A 19,870-nucleotide genomic window follows, 5' to 3' on the forward strand; every position below is an offset into this window, starting at 1 on the left:
CTCAACATTGTTGCTTCAACAATTTTTTTTTCATCTAGAGCAATTTTTTTTATTTAATTAGTGTTTAATAAATCGTGTAAAAGAGTAGATGATCTATAGCCATGGAGGGACATGAAAACCTTATCTCCTAATTTAAATGAAATGCAAGACACAGAACCTTACCATTGTTGCTGCACCATTAGTTCCATTGCAGGGAACCTGCAATCTGACATCAAATGATACCACTCCAGGGAACGGCTTGAGCAATTACACTTGCCTTCAAATGGTTCAAACTTTGCAAGTTGATTCTTGATAAAATTTATTTATCTTTTTATGCCTGACCTTTGTATTTGAGCACTTGCAAAAACAGAAATTATTGAATGATATTAACTTCTTTTGAAGGAATAAGATGTTTTAATTCTGCTCAGAGCTACTAAAAACAAATGCATGAAAATCAGTTTGAAAAGAATCGCAAAATTCTCTACACATAGGATAGGCAGCTTGCTTGGGTTAAGGAGTTGAGATTGTCAAAAGGCATTGACCCTTGAGAATGCTTCCTCTTAAGCTGGAAGCCAACCTGTTATTGGTTATAACCAAAAGTCTGACAAAGTAGTAACAGGCTTGGTGACAGCTGCTATTTCTAGCACAAAAACTTAGTATATGTTAACATCCTGAGAAGGATTAAGGCAGTGTGTGGTCACATCAAAAGGCAATAAGACTAAGAAAACCCTGGAAATACTATACATATTTGCGCCAGGTTACAGAGTCAGTCAGACAGTCATCATTCGGCTAGCATGATTGAGCAAAATATTGAGTGAAATTAAAACCATGGACCCCAACTTGAAATCCTCCTAGGTTCTTCAAATTGTTGTGCAAATCATCGAGCACTCTTTCAAGTACCAGCTACAGCATATTCACTTGTTCACAAAAGCACTTCATTCTGCTTCAAGAATTTCCTGCCACTTCGCTCTTGATGCTGCATTTTAACCACCATGTATGTACTGATTATGAACGCTGGTAGGGATTGGCCAAGGACAGTGCTAGGCCTAGAGCTTAAGAATGAGACCAATTGGACAGTGATCACTGCCTGCAACATCTGGGAGAATGTACGAGTCGTGAACCTTGTCTGCGATACAGTCTGAGACAAGGAAGTAATCCAGCCGCCATCCTGAATGTTCTAAAAAGCTTAGTTCAAAGAAAACCAGGGACTTGCATCCAGCACAAATGATGCAAGAAGCTCCTTCAAGCAACAAGTCAAAAAACAACAAAAGAGCAACCATGCCTTGGCTGAGATGGTTAAGGAACATAACCCAGATTTTAACCGGCAGAGTGATGATGGCTAACTCAAATAAGTGGATGATGATATCACCAACTATCCCGAACAAATAACCATAGTGCCCTGACTTTGGAATAGTGATTCTAAAATGAGCAGGAATGACATGCCACATCAGATAACAAAACTGCTAGCATATTAGGGCCAAACAGGATCATGTTGGAGTTTGAGAATTGCGGAAAAGTTTAACTATGATTACGATACATAATCTATTCTATTTGACTTTTAGATGAGTCTATATATGTGCTGTACTGCTGCACATATGTTAAAAAAAAAAAGAGATAACAGGAGTGAATTAGGTGCACAAATGGTGATGAAAATCTAGTTATATCACCTGTTTAATGTCCTAGTACATAATAATCCATACCATTATAATCAGAAAAGAGCGACAAAGCAAAAGGTTCAAATTTAGCCTATATAATTCAGAAAGTGGGAAGCAGAGAGATGAGAGGCTGTGAATAAACCAAGCACGGAAGATTATGCTTTGTGAATAGCTCAGTCATGAAACACCCAATCCAAGTCCTTGCTAGAGCTTACTTAGATCAGGGAGAGGGACTTGGTATCCTGTGTGCAGAAAAAAATAGCTGGCAGGCAGGTATGCAATACAGACATATAAAAAACTAAGCATTTTGGAACACATTTGTTCTTTACACTCTCTAATAATTGTATTCTGCAACCAAATAAACAGCTCATGATGCATTTACAATATGCGAGGGTTGAAATAATACAAGTTTTCAAACAGAGAACAAGTGAAAGCATCACATGGTACGAAATGTAAATCCTAGCAACCTTCTATATTTGAAGTGATCATGCATAGCATGTCCTTGATTTTGTTATTGACATCAACTTCACCCCAGAAGGAAAATGACACGTCCAGAGATGCCTTATTTGGATATTCACAATCAAATTTATAAACAACAAAAGGACCCGAAAAAACTATTGCACAACACACCTTTATTAGCCTTCCGTCCACCATGTCTATACCCCCAATAAGTATAGCCAACAACACCAGGATGCTGCGTCCTGAAGGTATCCACAAAGCCCTTATTTAAGAAGTTTGTCTCAAATGATTGTCTTTCTTCAACTGTGAACCCAGCACTTCTTTTATTTCCCTATACAGGAATGCAACAAAAAGCGATTATCAGCATACTAACTATACTAAAATTTCTCTCCTTTCTACCCTTTTGCCACAGATGGAGGAAAAAGAACAACTAAAATGCCAAAGGCAAGAAAATTCGGTCCACTTCAAGTTGAATGTTCAAAAGAATGATTGCATAGTTCATTATCTCATTATGAACTGTTATATAGGTAATCTTTATGCGTGATACTACAGTGCTTCTCAATCCTTCATACCCGGCATAACATGCGTCCAAGAAAAGAAAAAAAAAAGAAAGGAATTTGGGGGGGAGGGGGGAGGGGGTGGGGTTGGAGCTAGTCAGGAACTCATCCATATGGACTTGAAATTTCTGTCAGGCATTAAGCATACTGCATTGAAATTCCTTGCTCTGCATCAACATATGTAAAACTTTTATTCTGAATTCCTTTCTTTAAAAAAAAAAGGCTCCAATCTGTTGATATCATGTATCTCAAATAGGTGTCATATGCAGTTATAGAAGATTTAGAATTTGCCCTCATCAAGGATTATTTTTTCTTGCTATCATTACTTATTAGCAAGACTGAAACTAAATTGACTATATGTAGACACAGATGAATTCTGATCACATGACTGTGTTAATCTGCTATTTTCTTGGTCTCAAACTAGGGGACAAATGGACAACAATATACACTTCTTAAAAACTGTAGTACTCACAGCAGGATCATGAATGTCAATCTCTTGATGAGCACAATTCAAATCACCAGTCAATATGACAGGCTTATATTTTTCTAGTTCCTGCAAAGTATATACACAAGACAGAACCATTAAGTACTGAGGAAAATTCAGCAGCACAGTAGCATGTACTCAAGCTGATTTATAAGTCGTGCCACAACTCAACAAGATGTAAAAGTTCATCACACTTGATGCCTCTTCTAGAATTACATGTACCAAATTAAGGAAGAACATAGAAATACCTCAAATAAGTACTAACTCATAAAAACAAATAATTCAAAATTATATACAAAATTCCTCGACATATTAAAATCCAGAAAAAGGTATAATTATCACTATGAAGTACCATGATTATCCTGAAGATTAAAACCTGACTTAGTCAACAAAGAGCTCAAGAAAATACAAAAATAATGATTTCATAATTTTTCTCCAGCTTCAGTTAGGCATCCCTTGACTATTAGAAGCCTATTTAGGAATTGGAATATCCCAATTAAGTGTCATTCTAGTATTTAATTCCTCAGCTTCAGTACTTTCCAGAATTTTAGTTCTCAAGGCTATTTTATTCTTACATTTATTTGCAGGAAATATCTTGGAATTGTGCTAGTGAGTCTTATTTAGGTAATTTAGTGTATATAAGAAACTAATTGAAGTCATAGCAGTTACATGAGAGTACCAGAAGTATTTTGCTTATGAATTAAGATAGAAAGCAGGAATTCTATTCAGACTAGAAATCTATCTTTCAGACTCTTCTTTCTAGGTCTTCTTACGCAGGGATTAATCAAATAAAGAATTAAGTCGTTTGTTTTCCAGCTATTGCGTTCTTCTTCCTAAACATTTCCATTAATCCCTTCTTCTCCCATATTTTTCCCCTTATTACCATTCACAGCTTGAAAATACTTTCATTCTTCTGCTGCCGCTAGTAGGCAAGATCACACCTATCTTGTCCTACATCACTTCTGCTATTCATCTCTTTCAAAATAAACTAAAACTAGCACAACACATTAGAATCAAAAAATGCCAAGGAAAGGGACCATTCTGACAAGAGAAGAGAGAGAAGAAGCACCAAAAACCTTCAAATTAAGAGCACATTGCAATATGCGTCAGCACAGTGGTAACTGTGCAATAACAGTAAGAAAGATGACCAATTACCAGACTATCAGTTCATTCGTGTAAAAATTTAATTTGTGAATCATCTCCTAAATGTCATATATAATTCCCCTTTCTCTTCCAGGGTTGCAGGCTAAGTGGTTTAGAGCAGGGATGAAGTAATAGGGGTGCTATCATATGTAAAGGTGTTATTTCAACCTCTATGGACCAAAGGTGTTATTTCAAATGCAATTGGTTATGTATCAATTTGTTTGGAAGAAAACACTATAGATAATGAGGAAAGAAATGGGAAAGCTTCAATGCACAATAAAGAAGAGACATACTTACTTTCAAGTAGTTACCAAGACACGGATCCCACTCGGTTATTCTGTATGACTAAAAAGAAACTATAGTCAACCAAAGTTCCATTTGAGAAGCTAGGTTTCTGAGATAAGATCACTAAACATTCAAGAATTATTTACCAGTCGCTTCAGACCATCACCAGAATTAGGCACGTATCCACTCAACAAATAGAAGTTGTCAAATTCTGCTGTCACAAGGCGTCCTTCAGTGTCGTGATCTGAGATGCCCAGACCATATCTGACAGAAAGTGGTTTCATCTGTGAATGAACAGGAGAAATGGTAACAGAAAAATGACAAGTTAGCAGGGCATTTACCATCTTTGCCAGTATCATGAACCAAAACCAATTCATTCAAAACTGAGAAGAAAGATACAAGCTATTGTCACATTGCTGTGCACAAAAGGATCATATAGCTCCAATCCACAATCAATTAAATTCCAATATAGTAGTCCCTCAGGGTTAAAGGATCATAACCATAATGTTTATAAAATGAGAGACTGGGTCTCACAACATCAGGCTTTTAATGACCATGACAGAAGGAAAGGAAAAGAAGAAAAAGGCATACCCGTGAAATGATTGCAGTCCCAGAATACCCAAGTTTCGAGACGCTACACGTCCAAAAGCTATGGTCATAATCTTCAAGGAGAGTATTCCTGATTGCCTCAACATCTTTCTCCTATTTTTCAAGAGATTAGACAGCAATTAACTATTAACGGCAAACAGAAGGCAGTTAGTTGGCATAAATTACACAAGGCTTCATATATGATGATATAAAATTGTAATACAGTATTCATCCGATGAGTAATTTTCAAAGCTTATTAAAACACAAAATTTGCTTGATTGAAACAAAAAAGTCATCCTACTAGTTAGAGTAATGTAACATGACAAGATAATCAGTTTTGGGGACAGTTATAATGACTACTACTACCAAGGAAAAAGTATTTCATTTTAAGAATTACCTATAAACTTGAACATTTAGATTTTAAGAATCCTGACAGGCTAGATGAGCTTGAAGAAAAGCACTGGAAAATGGAAATCATTGATTTAACAGATCTTTCCATAGAATGAACCAACTTTATAGGCATTGCTTTATTTGCAAAATTTGGACAAGAGAAGTCAGAGGGCTTTCTAATACTAAAGTGCTTTATGTGAATTCTATCCATGGCTCTCTGCATTTCAATTATCGAGATGTTTTTGTTCTCTATTTCTTCCCCTAGTTGGTCACTTGCCAGGCGAAGAGAGGATCCTGCTGTAACCCATCAGAAATTTGTTATAATGTGCAAAATAATAATGAAGACTATAATAAACAGTAGAAAAAAAATTTATAAAACAGAGAAATAACAAGATTTACGTGATTCTGACAATTAGTCCAAAGTCCATGAGCGATGAGAGCAAATTTTACTAGTATGAACTACAAAGAAGATTACAAAGATTAGGAGAAATTTTCTAAAGCCCCACATATATAAAAAAGAAAGATACTACAAGACACCAGAGAAGCTAAAATAGACAAAAGGGAAAGACCCAAACTGAACTGAAGCTTTTTGCATATGGATGTTTTGGAGAGTTTGAACCTCTACTCCATCTATTTATAGTCAAATTCAAGTTGAAACTTGCACAGTCTATGAAATATATTGGCAGCCAGGACATGCTGAATTAATTTTCAGCAATTCAGTCCAAATACGGATGTTATCCAAGTTCTGTCGGCAAAGGCTGACAGCATTTGATATAACTTACGTTAAGCTGAATAAAAAGTATAAACAAATCCACAGTAGGAGGGGGAAAAATGGGAAATCTCATACTTCTATTTTTTTGGGAACGGGGCCTAACCGTTCCATTCCACTCTGCAATATCTAAGTGATGATTTTCTTTATGAGTTATGCTGTAAACAAGTTTAAACTCTGTTCAACTAAAAATTAGGTTATTCTTCAATCTCTCAAATTTTACTTCCGTATGAACTCACAATCATGCCTCACTTTAGTCAGTAAGGGCAGTTATCCCATTGTGAGAACAACCATTTGGGGGCTTTCATGGTGAACTGAAACAGTTAAAGAATGGCCCAAATAAAAGGCATTTATCAGGTTTATTATATCAGCATCCAGGATAAGGTACAGTCCTCAACATATCCATGGAGAAGGCAATACATTTTGAAAGAAATATAATCAGTTAATTGAACAATAGCCTAAAAGAAGCACCTAATCAATGAGCTCATTGACTAAAATCAAGTTGTTAAAAACTTGCCTGAAGTTTTGTCTCTTGCAAGCACAGAACATCAAAATCTTCTCTTCTAGCCAGTTGCAGTGCAGACAAGCTCTCCAACTTTAATAGAGCTCTCAAACCGTTTACATTCCAGGACATTAGCTTAACATGCTTAATGTCACCAGCAAGAGGAGGAGGCCGCATGATTTTGGGATTGTATGCAACCCACCCTTTTTGGGGCTTCTTATGAGTGAGAATTGTCCAAGGTTCTCCAGAGGAATGAACAGAATTGGATGCTTCAGAACTCATACTGATGACTTCTGATGAGACCTTTCTCTTTTTCGTAATTGATCTCTTAGCTGTAAGCATAGATCGTTATTCACTTTGATTAGTTTAAAATAATGCCAAAATAGACACAACTTTAATGAGACAGGAAAAGAAAAAGAAAGGCCCAATAGAAGCACCTATTGGCTCATGATACTCAATAGATTGCTCATCTTGTGCACTCGATCCCATTCTGTTGATTTCAACTTTGTTATGGCCGATAAGGCTTTCTTCTACCTTTCTCTTAGTTCGTTTAGTTCCAGAGCTTCTAGTCATAACATGTTCTCTGCAAGGCAAACTTCCAGCTTTTTGAGAATTGCTTTCATTGGACTTCTTTCGAGAAGATTCATGATCATCTAGCTCCAAATAACCTGTGCCTGAAGCAACAGGGAAATCTTAAGCATTAGAAATCAGTACAGAAATGCAAAGGTTGAAAAATGTGGAAAAGGCAACAATCAGATTTAAAAAGAAATTCCAATTTTCTGATGGAAAAAGCTCTATATTCATGAAGCATAGTTTCCATGGATGGGGAATACCATCTGTTTTGCTTTTAACGAACTCCTTCCAGGCAGAGACAAGTTCATTCTTGGAACCTTTGGCTGGAATTCCAACACTCCTGCAGATCCGATAACCATAAGAACCCACTTAAGCCATAAATCTAAATCAATTATTGCCAGTGCAATGCATGTAAAACCTCCTGTTATGCATTTAGAAATTAACTGGACACAACCCATAAATATTGCAAGCTTTCAACTCAAAATTGGTCCTATTCCCCAATCTTCTGAAATGCAGCTCCAAATCAGCTGAGCACTTACCAGGTTGTGGCCATTGTACACATTAAAAGGCGAACAGAAACAAATAACTGGATAGGCATGTGGACATTAGTCTGGTTTTCCACTCATATAAAACATAGAGTGCAGGGAGTTTTAAAAAATGCAGATTCAAAATTTCTTCAAAATTCCCTAGCCAATGGCAAAGAAAAACTCCATGGGCTGCATAGAAATAACAAATCTAGCTCTCATTTTTCCTCACATACACTCTAATGAGATTAAACCAAACTTACTACAACAGATCTAGAAATCTAATGCCCAAATCAAATGAGAACCCAAAATTCAGAATGAGACCAACTCTGTTCTGCTAATTTCTGATTGAGTTCTCTCTATTGACAAGCACTCCCATAGTCCCATACACAAACAAGTAATAGGAAAGCATCAGCGCTCATCGGCTGAGCAAAACAATGACCACCGCAATATAATATTGAAGGAAATGAAGACAAGGAAAGAAAGATGGGCGCTCATTTATCTGTTCCATTAGAAATAAATTGATACTATTTTCCACTGCCCAAGAACCGCCCTTTCCTCTTCCAGTTTGATCAAATCTTTCCTTCAATCATCAAACATAACAAAAGATTACCAATGCTACAGAGTTAATTGTACTAAAGTGGTAATAGTAAATTTTCCAAATTGGCTTCTCTGAGAAAACTCTTCAACTTTCAAAGTATTCAAGGTGATAGCTACTTATAACTAATAACTTCACCTTCTATGATGATATAAAATGGCTAAATGCATAGTAGAGAGGGTAAACCACTGGCTGTCGACTATAATTCCTATGATGCTAATTTGATGCAACAAAACTCAAACTAATACTATCTGCAACAAAAGCTCTGCCCTTTTCCGCTCTTAATGAACAACAGGATAGAAAATACAGGAAATTCCAAAACATCCAGACACCATACAAAAAAAGAAAAGCAAAGACTAACATACCTTAGTTTAACTCGGAGTTGCTGGACTGTCATTTTCTCTACTTTATCCAAATCAATTTCAAGAATCTCATCTAGACTTATGCCACCCTTAGGAGAACTTTCCTACATCAAAAATGAGAGGAAAAAAAAAAAGCTTGAACTATGATAAATTACTCGAAGATAAGATGCATTGAATGAAGTTCAGTGGAAATAGGTATATTACTATGCAAGGATACTACCTGAATCATGTAAAACACATTCTGCAATCAAAATGCTAAAACTTTCATATTTCATCATCACGCACAAATTTACATGTTACGATCGATTCTTATCAGATTGCAAACATAGATTAATCTATGCTAAGACTTAATAGGGAAAAAAGACATTTCATTTGAGAGAGATAGCCAATGGTGAAGAGGGGCTCTTAAGGGGACAGCATATATATATGACTGAGTTTGCCGGTGCAATGCAGAACGCCTAGAATAGATTTTTCAGCAAATGTGCAGCTTACATTTACCATTTTTCTACGTTAAACAGTATTCTAATAAACTAAAATTCTTAGCCCACAAAGTATCTGAAAAAGTGCAGCTCCAAGAGTTTCTTGCAAAAATAGTACTCAAATGCAGATACACAAGGGTAACACACGTTTACATTTACATATGTAAAAGTCTATTTTTTTCCCATTTCCTTTCTTGGTTCGAAGAGTCATGTTTAATAAAGCCCAGAGAGCAATATAAGGGAAAACGGAAAAAAAAAAAAAGATGAAATTTAGAACTCTTAATTAAGAAAAGCTTACAGGTTCACCCAATTTGGCTGCAGGTGATGATAAAGGCGAGGATGATGATGCTGAGGATTTAGAATGACGTGCATTTTTAGACCCCATTGCTGACAATCTCAAAGAAGCCAAGCCCACAAATTTACTATTCCTTGCACTCACTGCAAAACTATCAAAATTAACAGTTACAAAAACAAACTCAACAAATTTCACTATAGTTCTTGCAAAAATTCACAGAAAAATGAAAACTTTTGAGTGCAGGCATGCTAGTTTCAGCATTTTGTGCTCTATGAAATATACCTAGTGAAAGTGAAACCTCGGAAATTTTGGAATCCTAATTTGAGAGCAGCTTGTATCATCGAAATGGGGCGGGGATTTTGGAAGGAGTGCTTAATAAAGTTACTGCAGAGAGGCAGAGACCACTCACTCACCAGCCTTTGGAGAGTTCCAAGAAAAACAAGGCCACGTTCGGACTTTCTTTTTTAAAAAAAAAAAAGAAAAAAGTTGGGAGAATGGTTAATCACAATAAATTCCCTGGGGCTAGTTTGGGAGTTTAGGAGTGAATAGAAAGAAGGGAAACAATAAGTTATGAGAGAAAAGATGCATATTTGGTTTTGGAGTTTAGAAAAGAAAAAAGTAAAGGTATTAATTCTATTTTGGAGTACAAGAGGAAAGGCAACAAAAAAAATTACATGTTAACTTACTCTATATGCATCTCTTTTAAGTTTAATGAACCTAACCTTTAGAAAAGAATGTATGGATGGTATGCTAAAGTAGGGCTGCAAACGAGTCAAATCGAATCTTGTCCTATTCGGGTCGAGCTCGATTTAATTTTATCAAATTCGAACTCAACGAACTCTCAATGTGATAGCTCGAGATTGACCTCGATTCAAATTCGAGTTGAGTTTGAACTTGAGTTTAAGTTTAAAAAAATAAAAATAATTATTTTATTTTTTTAAAAAAATAAAATAATAATTTTTTAACAAATAATAAAATATTAGAAATATATGTAATTTTACTATTAAAATATATATATATATATATAATCGATCCCGCTCGTGAGCTAACAAACTAAGTATCTTTGAACTTGAGTTCGATTTGGTCAATTCGAACTCGATGTTGACCAAACTCAAGTTGAGCTTTGGTTCGAACTGCTCGTGAACAACTCACTTCATTTGCAATCCTAATTAAAAGGAGAGATGGGTAGTTTCTCCAAAGTTTTGGAAGGAAAAGTTTTGTATAAAGTACAGATGGATTTCCAAACTATCCAATTATTTTCTTTCCGTTCCTACTTAATCCTCCAATTATAGAAGTATGGGTGTAATTGATTTGAGTCGAATTTAAGTAGTACACTATTAGAGTTCGAGCTCATCGAATTTGAATTCAATTTCATTTTACCTTGCTGGAACTCGATCGAATCTAATTCAATTAAGTTCAATTGAGTTTAACTAAAATAGATTTGATATAGACATTTCATACTAACAAATATAAAAGATTTATACATACATACATGCATACATACATAAACTCGATTATGTTTGACAAGTTTTTTAACCTCACATATTAGTTTCGAGATAGAACTCTTCAACCTATTCAAACTTGGTCAATGTAAGATCAAGCTCGACCTTTGACCAAGTAAGTTCACAAGTGAGTAGCCTTGCTGAGCTTAGCTTATTTGCAACACTGGATAGAAGTATTACAACTTCTCTCTTGAATTCTTTCTTTCCCTCCAAATCATTCCTTCCAAAGAAGTGTTCAGCATGTTTCTTACATTAATTTTTAACATTATAATTTTTTTTCTCACATCACCATAAAACTGTTAGATAAACGTAATTATGACGGTATGGTTAAGGTTAATTAATCCCCCAGAAGTACTATAGCTTTTGAAGTTACCTATTTCTCAAGTCATGTCTCAATTGAATGTAGGAAAGCTTGCATATGCAAACATCTAATCATACACATTGTTTGATCGCCCTTCTCTTTTAACTTATCTTATTTTGTTTGTCAAAAGTTCTCTTTTAACTTCTCAGAATGGTTAGCTTTTGAGCCATGTTAGAGTTGCTAAGCTAAAATTTTCTTTAATCAAATTCTCTGGTGTTTTGCTAATTTGAAAATATCCTCATAATTTCTATTTCTCCTATTTTTCCCCTATAAAAGCCCTTAATAAGTTGGACAATGGGACAGTTATCAATTAGATGAAAATATGGACACACATGTACTTGGGGACCTATACTAATTCATTTCCAAAAGTTAGATAAACAACAAATAATTACACATGTATTACTACATTTTTAAAATGCTAGGTTAACATGTACTTGAGTGATTAGAGATAAAAGTTCCTATTCCTGTATGAAGGTCCATTGATCCAAGTCTTGTATCCCACAAATTCTGGATACTTGCACAAGTAAGACATAACTTGCAGTACCAGGGTCTCAGTGATAAATTACTGGACTCGTCTTGTTTGAGTATGCTACATAAAAGAATCCAGCATTCTCTCACTGCATAAAAGATGAATCCAAAGTATACTACAAGATTTACAAGAAACTGCAGCTAGAAACTTGCTAAAACATCGCTTAGAGGATATAACCTTGAGTTTTATCAATACATAAGCAGTCGTTTAGATCACTGGGAGAATCCTCTTGAACAGGATGCTAAAGGGTTCCCGTGGAACAGGTCAATAAGAAGCTCACTCCCCTCTCCCCCCTCTCTGAGCCTATAATCAACTCAGATGTTACAGAACATTTTATGACATTTTGGGTGATACTTTTATGATGACAGAGTTCATGAAGAATTTTACGTATGAAGGTGCATATCATCCATACTAGGGGGTGATTGTGGGGGAATAGCATATGATCCATTTCCTGCAAAGTTCAAGACCTTTCGTATTGTAGCTTGAGACTCTTTGTAGCCAAACTTCCTGGAAGAGATTCCTTTTGTCCCAATGTTTCCAGAAGAGTTATTACTCTTAGTAGAGGACAAACTCTTTTCTTTTGTATCTTCTGACCAAGCTGACACGATAACATTTGTAAAAATGCCAGATTCCCGCAAGCCTTGTATGATCACCTATAGCAGGGAAGTAGATAAGAATGGATCGGTAAATCTAGTGTGGGAAAACGATTGCAATTGATTAGAACTATCAACGTACGTACCATAGGAGCATAAATGCGAGTCAAGATGCCCAATTTCAGAAGTTTTTGTTTTAGTGCTGTATCAGTCCATATGACGCGTTCATGGTACCTGGAGAGAATATGTAGTTCTTCAGATAGAGATATTATGTTTAAAGCATCAGCATACGCCAGCCACGAGAGAAAAAAGAGAATTTAAATAGAAAAATGATATGATATTTCAGTCTCTAAAGTGAAATATTACCACTGATGCATTTCTGCTTCTGATGCAGTTGAGGCAATTATGAAGGCCTGTAGATTGGCATAATTGTAACAGAAAATCAGCAAAGTAACTTGTAATATTTCAGTTAAAATAGGTTATTGGTTCCCCGAGTTGAAATATAACTCTATGCAGGTTTAATTGAACAGAATTATAGTCTGCAGCCTATTTCAGTTTAGCATGTTAATATATGTTCTGTGAATCAGACTTTATCCCATCAGTGAGTGTATCATACTGTGTTTAACCTGACCAGAACAAGAAATGGAGTAACTGATGAGAAAGAAGCAGGAGGAAATGGTATATATAGAACACTACCAGCATGTTAGAGTTGAAGCTCGATCAAGGACAAAGACATTACAGCAAATTAAATAAACTCAACAGGACTTCATTGTTCAGAATCCTCCTAAAGACGGTATCATCAATGAATGCATAAAACAGAATCTATACGTAAATTGAGTACAAAATGCCCAAGTGAAAACTATGCATTGCAATAAACTTACCGTAAATATCCAGCACATGGGGGTGTGCAAGCACACAGACACAAAGAGGGAGAGACAAGGTAGAGTGAACTTAAAACTCTAACCACACGCAGTTCCAACTTCCAAGATAAATACTATAGTTTAGCTTGAAACTTACATTTCTGTCAAAATCCAGCATGAAGCATCGCTTGACATCTTCCTGTGTAGGCTTACAACCACAACGATCACGTCTTGAAGTCAAATCCGAAAACTTGGAGTATGTATAGTGTAGAACAGCAGCCTCCTCAAATTTTATTTCTCTGTATTTTGAAAACAAATTTTGTTACATCATAAAAGAACTCTGATTTTTCATTTGGGGCATTGAAACAGAAAATGGACAAGGAAATTCACATCTTCTGCTACTTTTTCTTTTTTCTTGACAGGAATAGAAAAACTGAACAGTTGAATATACAATTCTTCTGACTAGCACATCAGTTCCCTTGCGCTGGCCATTTTGTATAAACCGTTTTTGTTCTAGAAAACAACCCCAAGCTCTAGTTAAATGTTTAAGTTTCTAAAAAGAACTGATCTGTCTATAATCTAAACATCCACTGAATAAGAAGCAAAAAGCACTATAAGAAGACAAACTGTACCAAATATGGCAGTGTCAACACTCCACCTACACTCCCACAACCTCATTGTCATTTTTCTTTGCACTTAATTAGATATTCACCTATTAGGCAATTTTTACAATTTCATATGAGAAGCCTTCTCTCTCTCTCTCTCTCTTCCCCCAAAATGTGGATGGTTGGTACTATGTTTTTGGCAGTTGTATTAAAAGAGTGTGAAGGAAAAGAATTTCAAGATAATAAGCCCACTGGAAACAATTTTCAACTGTGTTCTGAAGCAATAGCATGTATAAGATTTATGATGCAATTTATAACAGCTGTGAAATAGAATGTATAGGAAAAAATCAGCCAAAATGGACCCAAATTTGTATGTTTCAAGCACAACATGAAACAATCATCTCTATTTATGTGAGAAGAGGCAGTGATATAGGTCCATTTTGCAGCAGATATGAAGGAATTTAGCTAAAAAAATGGATGTTTAATTTCAGTTCATATCATAAAATGGAATCTACTTGGGTTCCTTCATGTAGTTATGCCATCTGTGAGCTCCATTGGGGCGAAGATTCTCCTCAATACGAGCAGCTGATTTCCCATTTCCATAAGTCATAAAGTAATTTGGGTTACCACGAGTTGCTGCCTTGTAACTCCCAAAGTAAGTTTCTTTGTTGAGATGATCAAAATTCTTCTTGAACATTGAGACCTATATTAAGTTGTTGACAGAGAGATAAAAGGCTTAAATACAAGAATCTGGAGAATGACCATAATTAATTTGAAAAGATACATAGAGAGAACTTACCTGTTGGTAAAAGAAAAACAAGGTTTTACATGAATGATACAGAGATTTGTAGGATACCTAAGCAATTTCTATCTATATAAAATAAAGTTTCCATCATCTAGCCTTGATGATTATGGTTGGTATGAGTTTGTCCTGGTTTGTCTTTTGGTCATAGTGTGTGTGTGAATCATCATGTAAGAGAGCAAGTCTTTCTCTTCGACATAATGTCTAGACATTTTACTATTACTTCTCTCATTTTTGTCTCAGAAGTTGCAGATTCAGCAACAGCTGCCAAGTAAACAAGACATAAGCTTATTGTTTTCCTTTACTATATGAAGTTACTACTTCTACTTCATACAAGAGGATGATAATAACCATTTTTTACGTCCTTTTCCTTGAACCTGGGGATTCAGCTCAGAAAGAATATCTGAGGCCTGCAATTTTCTAGCAATATAGAAAATGAAAAGGCATCCCAATAGTTTGAAAAGATACCGATCTTTATAAGATTTCCATCATCATCACCTATTTATAAGATTGAAACACTAAGGATTTATCAAGGTATATATCCTTTAACCAAAATAACAGTCATAAGACTGAACAGAAGCATTTGAACTAAGGTCATAACTTCTGGGCACGAGAATCTCTAGAACTAAATGCAGAATGATTAGAATTGTAAGGCGTGCTCCATTTTTGTTTGTGTTTGTTGTGACACAGAAATTCTGACTTGAAACAAAGGAATTTGTTGCTGAAACTGCATCATTAGGATATTCTGAAAGTGCAATTGCCAAATCCACAAGTGAACTTAAGGGCAAGAGATGAAGAAATCTTACTTCACTGAAGGGCTCCTTTATATCATCCCGTTCAATGCTACTCTCCTGAAGAAAAAGAGCATTGTATTTTGTTTAAGTATAACCTTAATGATAAAAGAGACTATCATTCAATTCCTATGCTATTCTAGCAACTTTTAAAGACCAGAAAAATCCACAATTGAAAGAAGCTCACTTACATAATTAGGAAAAACTACCATATCTACATCTTCAGGTACTTCTGACAGCAGCTGTTGAACAGAGTAATGGCTGGTGCCGGCAGGATATATCAACTCATCAGTATCAAGATGTATAATCCAATCCATACCAGCTTCCTGAGCAAGTTACCAATACGATGAGGCAACAAAGACAGAAGGACGCAGAACAACAACTAAAGCTGCTATTATTAATTTAGTTAAATGAAAAGTCATACTCTTGCCATGACGATAGCCATTTCCATGTTAAGCGTTTGCTTTACAAATAACTCATAATTGCATGGCTTATAGAAGAAGTTTGCCAGCCAAGATTCATTCCATATACGGCTGCAGCATCAAAATTCAGATCAACAAAATTGCAGCAATCGCTTGTAGAGGTCTTGAAGGAAAAAGAAGAGAACTTTGCTCATGTAGAATCAACTATAAAACTAAATCTCAGAGAATGAAAATTCATCAAATTTAAAGGACAGTAGTTCAGGACATGAAACAGGAGAACTAAAATTACTAAATTAAGGGAGGAGGGGCGAAGATTCAAGAATATTGCACCATCATGGCCACATTGTATTACTCTTTTAACTTATCCTTGCTTCTCCAAGCAACTTCATTGCCCAATAGCTGTTCAGCCAACTTATTGCCTTTAAATTGTGCACTGAACAATGAGTCTAGAAAACTAGAGAGGTGCTTCCTTGCAATTCCAATTCAATTCATGAGTTACTGTACCTTGACTATGTCATGACAGAGAATCCAATTTCTGATTCCATTACATTGACAAGGGAATAACCATAAAAGATCTCAATGTGTCAGGTTGTCTAGCATTCAAAACAACAACATAAACTTCAAGCTGTGAAGAAATTTAATGTGAAACTATGAACTTGTGAAAAATCTTAATGAGACAAAATGACAACCAGATATTTACTAACTTGAATCATTTATCTGCAAGTAAATGATGTGAGCAGAGCACTGAATGGCAACCACTGGGTCAACAATAGCAGGCAAGTTATGGAAACATGATCAGCGGGCAGAAAGACTGACCTTTTAGCTTGTTCTTCTTCTAGTTCTCTTGTCCTATATATAACTTTTACTCCCTGGAAAATCGTACCACTGTATTTCAGCAAAAAACTACTTAAAATTTCAAATGAAACCCAATATCAGTCTAAGCCAAATGGAATTTTAAGATCGATAAAAGGTTAGGTCTTGATACTCACTGGAATGGACTCTAAAACTTTTGATACATTTTTGGATGCAGCTTTCCTCTCCACAAACATGAAAAAGTTTGTTATCCCTAAAACCTTATGATAATATATCCATGGCAGTGTCTGCTCTAAGCCAGCAGAAGTGCTTGTTGTGATACATATCTAACATAAAAACAACGTTCCATCAATAAGTGCTTATTGATCCAAGTCCTATGAGGCAATAAACAGCTGTGAGCTACACAGAGAGCAAAGAGTCCTTGCAAAAAGTTAAATGTGCAATCTGGAAAAAAAAAACAAAAAACAAAAGAGGAAACTTAATACATACTCTTGTGCTCCTTCAAGGAGGCAAAACGTAACAAACTTAAAAAACAGAAAAAGATTTCAAAGGAGGCATAATGCCTTTATTAGGAATGAATATCCTAAAGAACTTATACCAAATCAACTGGAAAAATCTAATTGCGTTTCTCCCACTCTAATCTATAAGTACTTATGCTTCCTTCCTTAGTTATTCCCTGGATCAATCCTCTGATTTTGTTATTTGTACAAACTAGTGCACCTGTTTTAATCTCCTTAACATTGCTGCACTGTCTTCAATACTTTTCTCTTCTTTTAACCTCTTGGAGATATGGCCGATGTTGTAACTATATTTACTATTGCTCTTTGGATCTTGAAATTCTCGCTTCAGCTACTCAAATGACTGACATGATTTTCATGATTTGCACAACAACCGTACACTCAACATGCTTAGGTATATTTTCATTTTAAAATTTGCTTCTCTTTCGTGCTAGCACATCTGTATCAGTTTTGTTGCAATCATGGAACAACAGAATAATTTCACTTGTTAACTCACCCTTTGTCCTTAATTAAGTTCCCATTTTCACAGTATTCCACCAGCAAAATTTGTTGACCAAATGGACGCATTCTTTCTACTTAATACTACAAATCTACTGGACCGGATCAAATAGTGTAGGATCTAATGAACTACATTTCGGTTTGAGCTCAAAACCAAAAAGTAAAAGGAAACGGAAAAGACTGTATATCAAACTCTTTATTTGATTTCTTTGTAAGCTGAGAAATTCATGGCGAATGAAACGTATAAGACTAGCTGCAAGAACTTTCACATAAATATTGCCTTTCCAACTTATTAAGACAGAATAACATCTAGAAGACCCTTTAAAAAGGCATGTAGATTCCATAATTATATTGATATGTAAAAAAGAAATGCTTATGAGCAGTATCTTTTTCTCGAACTTTGCCCTCAAAACCTTCACAAACCAAAGGAACTTTTTCCATAATTCTTTATCAGTTCTTCTCAGCATAAAAAAAAATGATCTTGGACCCAAACCTTAAACTTTTTTGTCCTCCTTTAGGCATCAAGCATCAAACAATTACCTACGATTCTTGATTTCCCAAAATTCAAGAGCAATAAAGCATGTATAGAACCACAGAGTTATTCCATCGAAGACAAATATGTAATTTCTCAACAAACTTGGACCATGTAGAGCGAAAGAAAACAGTTTTATCCAGGAATGAATTGTTTTATTCTACAAAGTACATAAAGACAAAATAACAGAAACAAAAAAAAAATTCCTCCTAAATTTGAACGGAAAAGGATGAAAGATACTTAATAACTTATTCATCAATGTTTCTTACTTCGTGTTCAGCATCTGCATGCAAACACATGCACGTAAATAATTCATTTTCATACATAATTACGAATTACACACACACAAAAAAAACTCCCAGAATAATACGAAGTCCACCCCAAAAAAAAAATGAAAAGCTCTTAGCATTAAACGCATTTAAGAAAGGAAAACAAAAACCACTCTTGACGAGAGAATTTTTTACGAACCTTAGGCCCCTTTTTGGATCCGGATCCGGGTCCAAAACTGAAATTCCAGTTCCTATAATATGTGAACGATGCCACGCCTCTTTGGCCAAGAACATCAGCACATGCATCAGAGGAGGACGAGGATCGACCGGGTCCAGCAAGGTCCATGGCCAGGAACCCAAGAGGGTCATTTTCGTGAGGCCATCGGGTAATCGGGTCGGGTAACCCGCCACGCCATTGAATAATAAAAGCAAAGGTGGCGAGAGAGATTAAGAGGACTGAGAGAAATAGTAAAAGGCGGGAATGTGACGATGTTGAGGATACAGACGACGAAGAAGAAGCGGGTCTTAGCGTTGCATGAAGACCCGCCATTGAAATTCAAAGAAAAAAACTATACAAAAGTGAAAACTTTTCCTATTGGCTTATTTTTATTTTCATTAAGAGCTATTGAATGCTTTGTACATGTCTTTATAGTCATAAGTTATATCAGAGGTTTGAGAAAGAGAGAAACAGAGAGAGTTGGTGTGTGTGGTGTGTGAGAGAAAGGAGATGAGATGGAGAAACGAGTTGAAACTGAACTTTGAAGCAGATAGAAACCAGAACGAAAACAACTGAAAAAAGACCCGTTGTGTCGTTTCGGTAATTACTACTATTTCTTGTTGCAACTCTTCTTTCTTTATTTTTTTTTTCATCTTTTTGTCATTCAACTTTGGTCTTATTGTTTTTTAAAATTTTCTACTAATAGAAACTCCATTTTTTTTTCTTGTTTTCTCCTTTTTGTTGTTCAACTTTATCCTGGTGTTTTTAAAATTTTTCCTAGAGTAGAAATGAATTCTCCTGCTGGATTAAAATCTTTTCAAGATAAGATACCTATTATCCGATGTTTTTTAATTTTTTGCTTTGAGAAAAGAAACGAATATCTAAAAGTTGTTTAAGAAGTATTTTAATGAATCTC

At 35.5% G+C, this 19,870-nt stretch overlaps 2 protein-coding genes across 7 annotated transcripts; both read right to left on the minus strand.

Annotated features, from left to right (window-relative positions):
• Positions 1-523: 523 nt before the first annotated feature.
• LOC113697391 (DNA-(apurinic or apyrimidinic site) endonuclease, chloroplastic) lies at positions 524-10,159 on the minus strand. Of its 6 annotated transcripts, none has more exons than XM_072055504.1 (12): positions 10,056-10,159; positions 9,646-9,793; positions 8,872-8,967; positions 7,645-7,724; positions 7,249-7,485; positions 6,827-7,143; positions 5,154-5,264; positions 4,709-4,846; positions 4,575-4,622; positions 3,123-3,203; positions 2,265-2,424; positions 524-1,147 (listed from the first exon to the last, which is right to left on the minus strand). In XM_072055504.1, exons 2-12 carry the CDS (start codon positions 9,717-9,719, stop codon positions 1,026-1,028), a joined length of 1,464 nt encoding a protein of 487 aa, XP_071911605.1. In that variant the 5' UTR covers positions 9,720-9,793; positions 10,056-10,159; the 3' UTR covers positions 524-1,025. The 6 variants fall into 6 exon arrangements, with proteins under 6 accessions (XP_071911605.1, XP_027072788.2, XP_071911603.1 ...); XM_027216987.2 differs by having other exon boundaries at positions 8,872-8,972; XM_072055502.1 differs by having other exon boundaries at positions 9,925-10,060.
• Positions 10,160-12,099: 1,940 nt separating this feature from the next.
• LOC113695031 (glycosyltransferase-like At2g41451) lies at positions 12,100-19,434 on the minus strand. The gene is made up of 11 exons (XM_027213988.2): positions 18,937-19,434; positions 17,097-17,246; positions 16,924-16,976; positions 16,110-16,218; positions 15,877-16,011; positions 15,701-15,745; positions 14,608-14,795; positions 13,645-13,786; positions 12,994-13,040; positions 12,774-12,861; positions 12,100-12,687 (listed from the first exon to the last, which is right to left on the minus strand). The coding sequence occupies exons 1-11, from the start codon at positions 19,285-19,287 to the stop codon at positions 12,418-12,420; spliced, it is 1,578 nt and encodes a 525-aa protein (XP_027069789.1). The 5' UTR covers positions 19,288-19,434; the 3' UTR covers positions 12,100-12,417.
• Positions 19,435-19,870: the final 436 nt, after the last annotated feature.

This window comes from Coffea arabica, chromosome 6e (genome assembly GCF_036785885.1).
Source record: "Coffea arabica cultivar ET-39 chromosome 6e, Coffea Arabica ET-39 HiFi, whole genome shotgun sequence".
Lineage (NCBI taxonomy): Eukaryota > Viridiplantae > Streptophyta > Magnoliopsida > Gentianales > Rubiaceae > Coffea > Coffea arabica.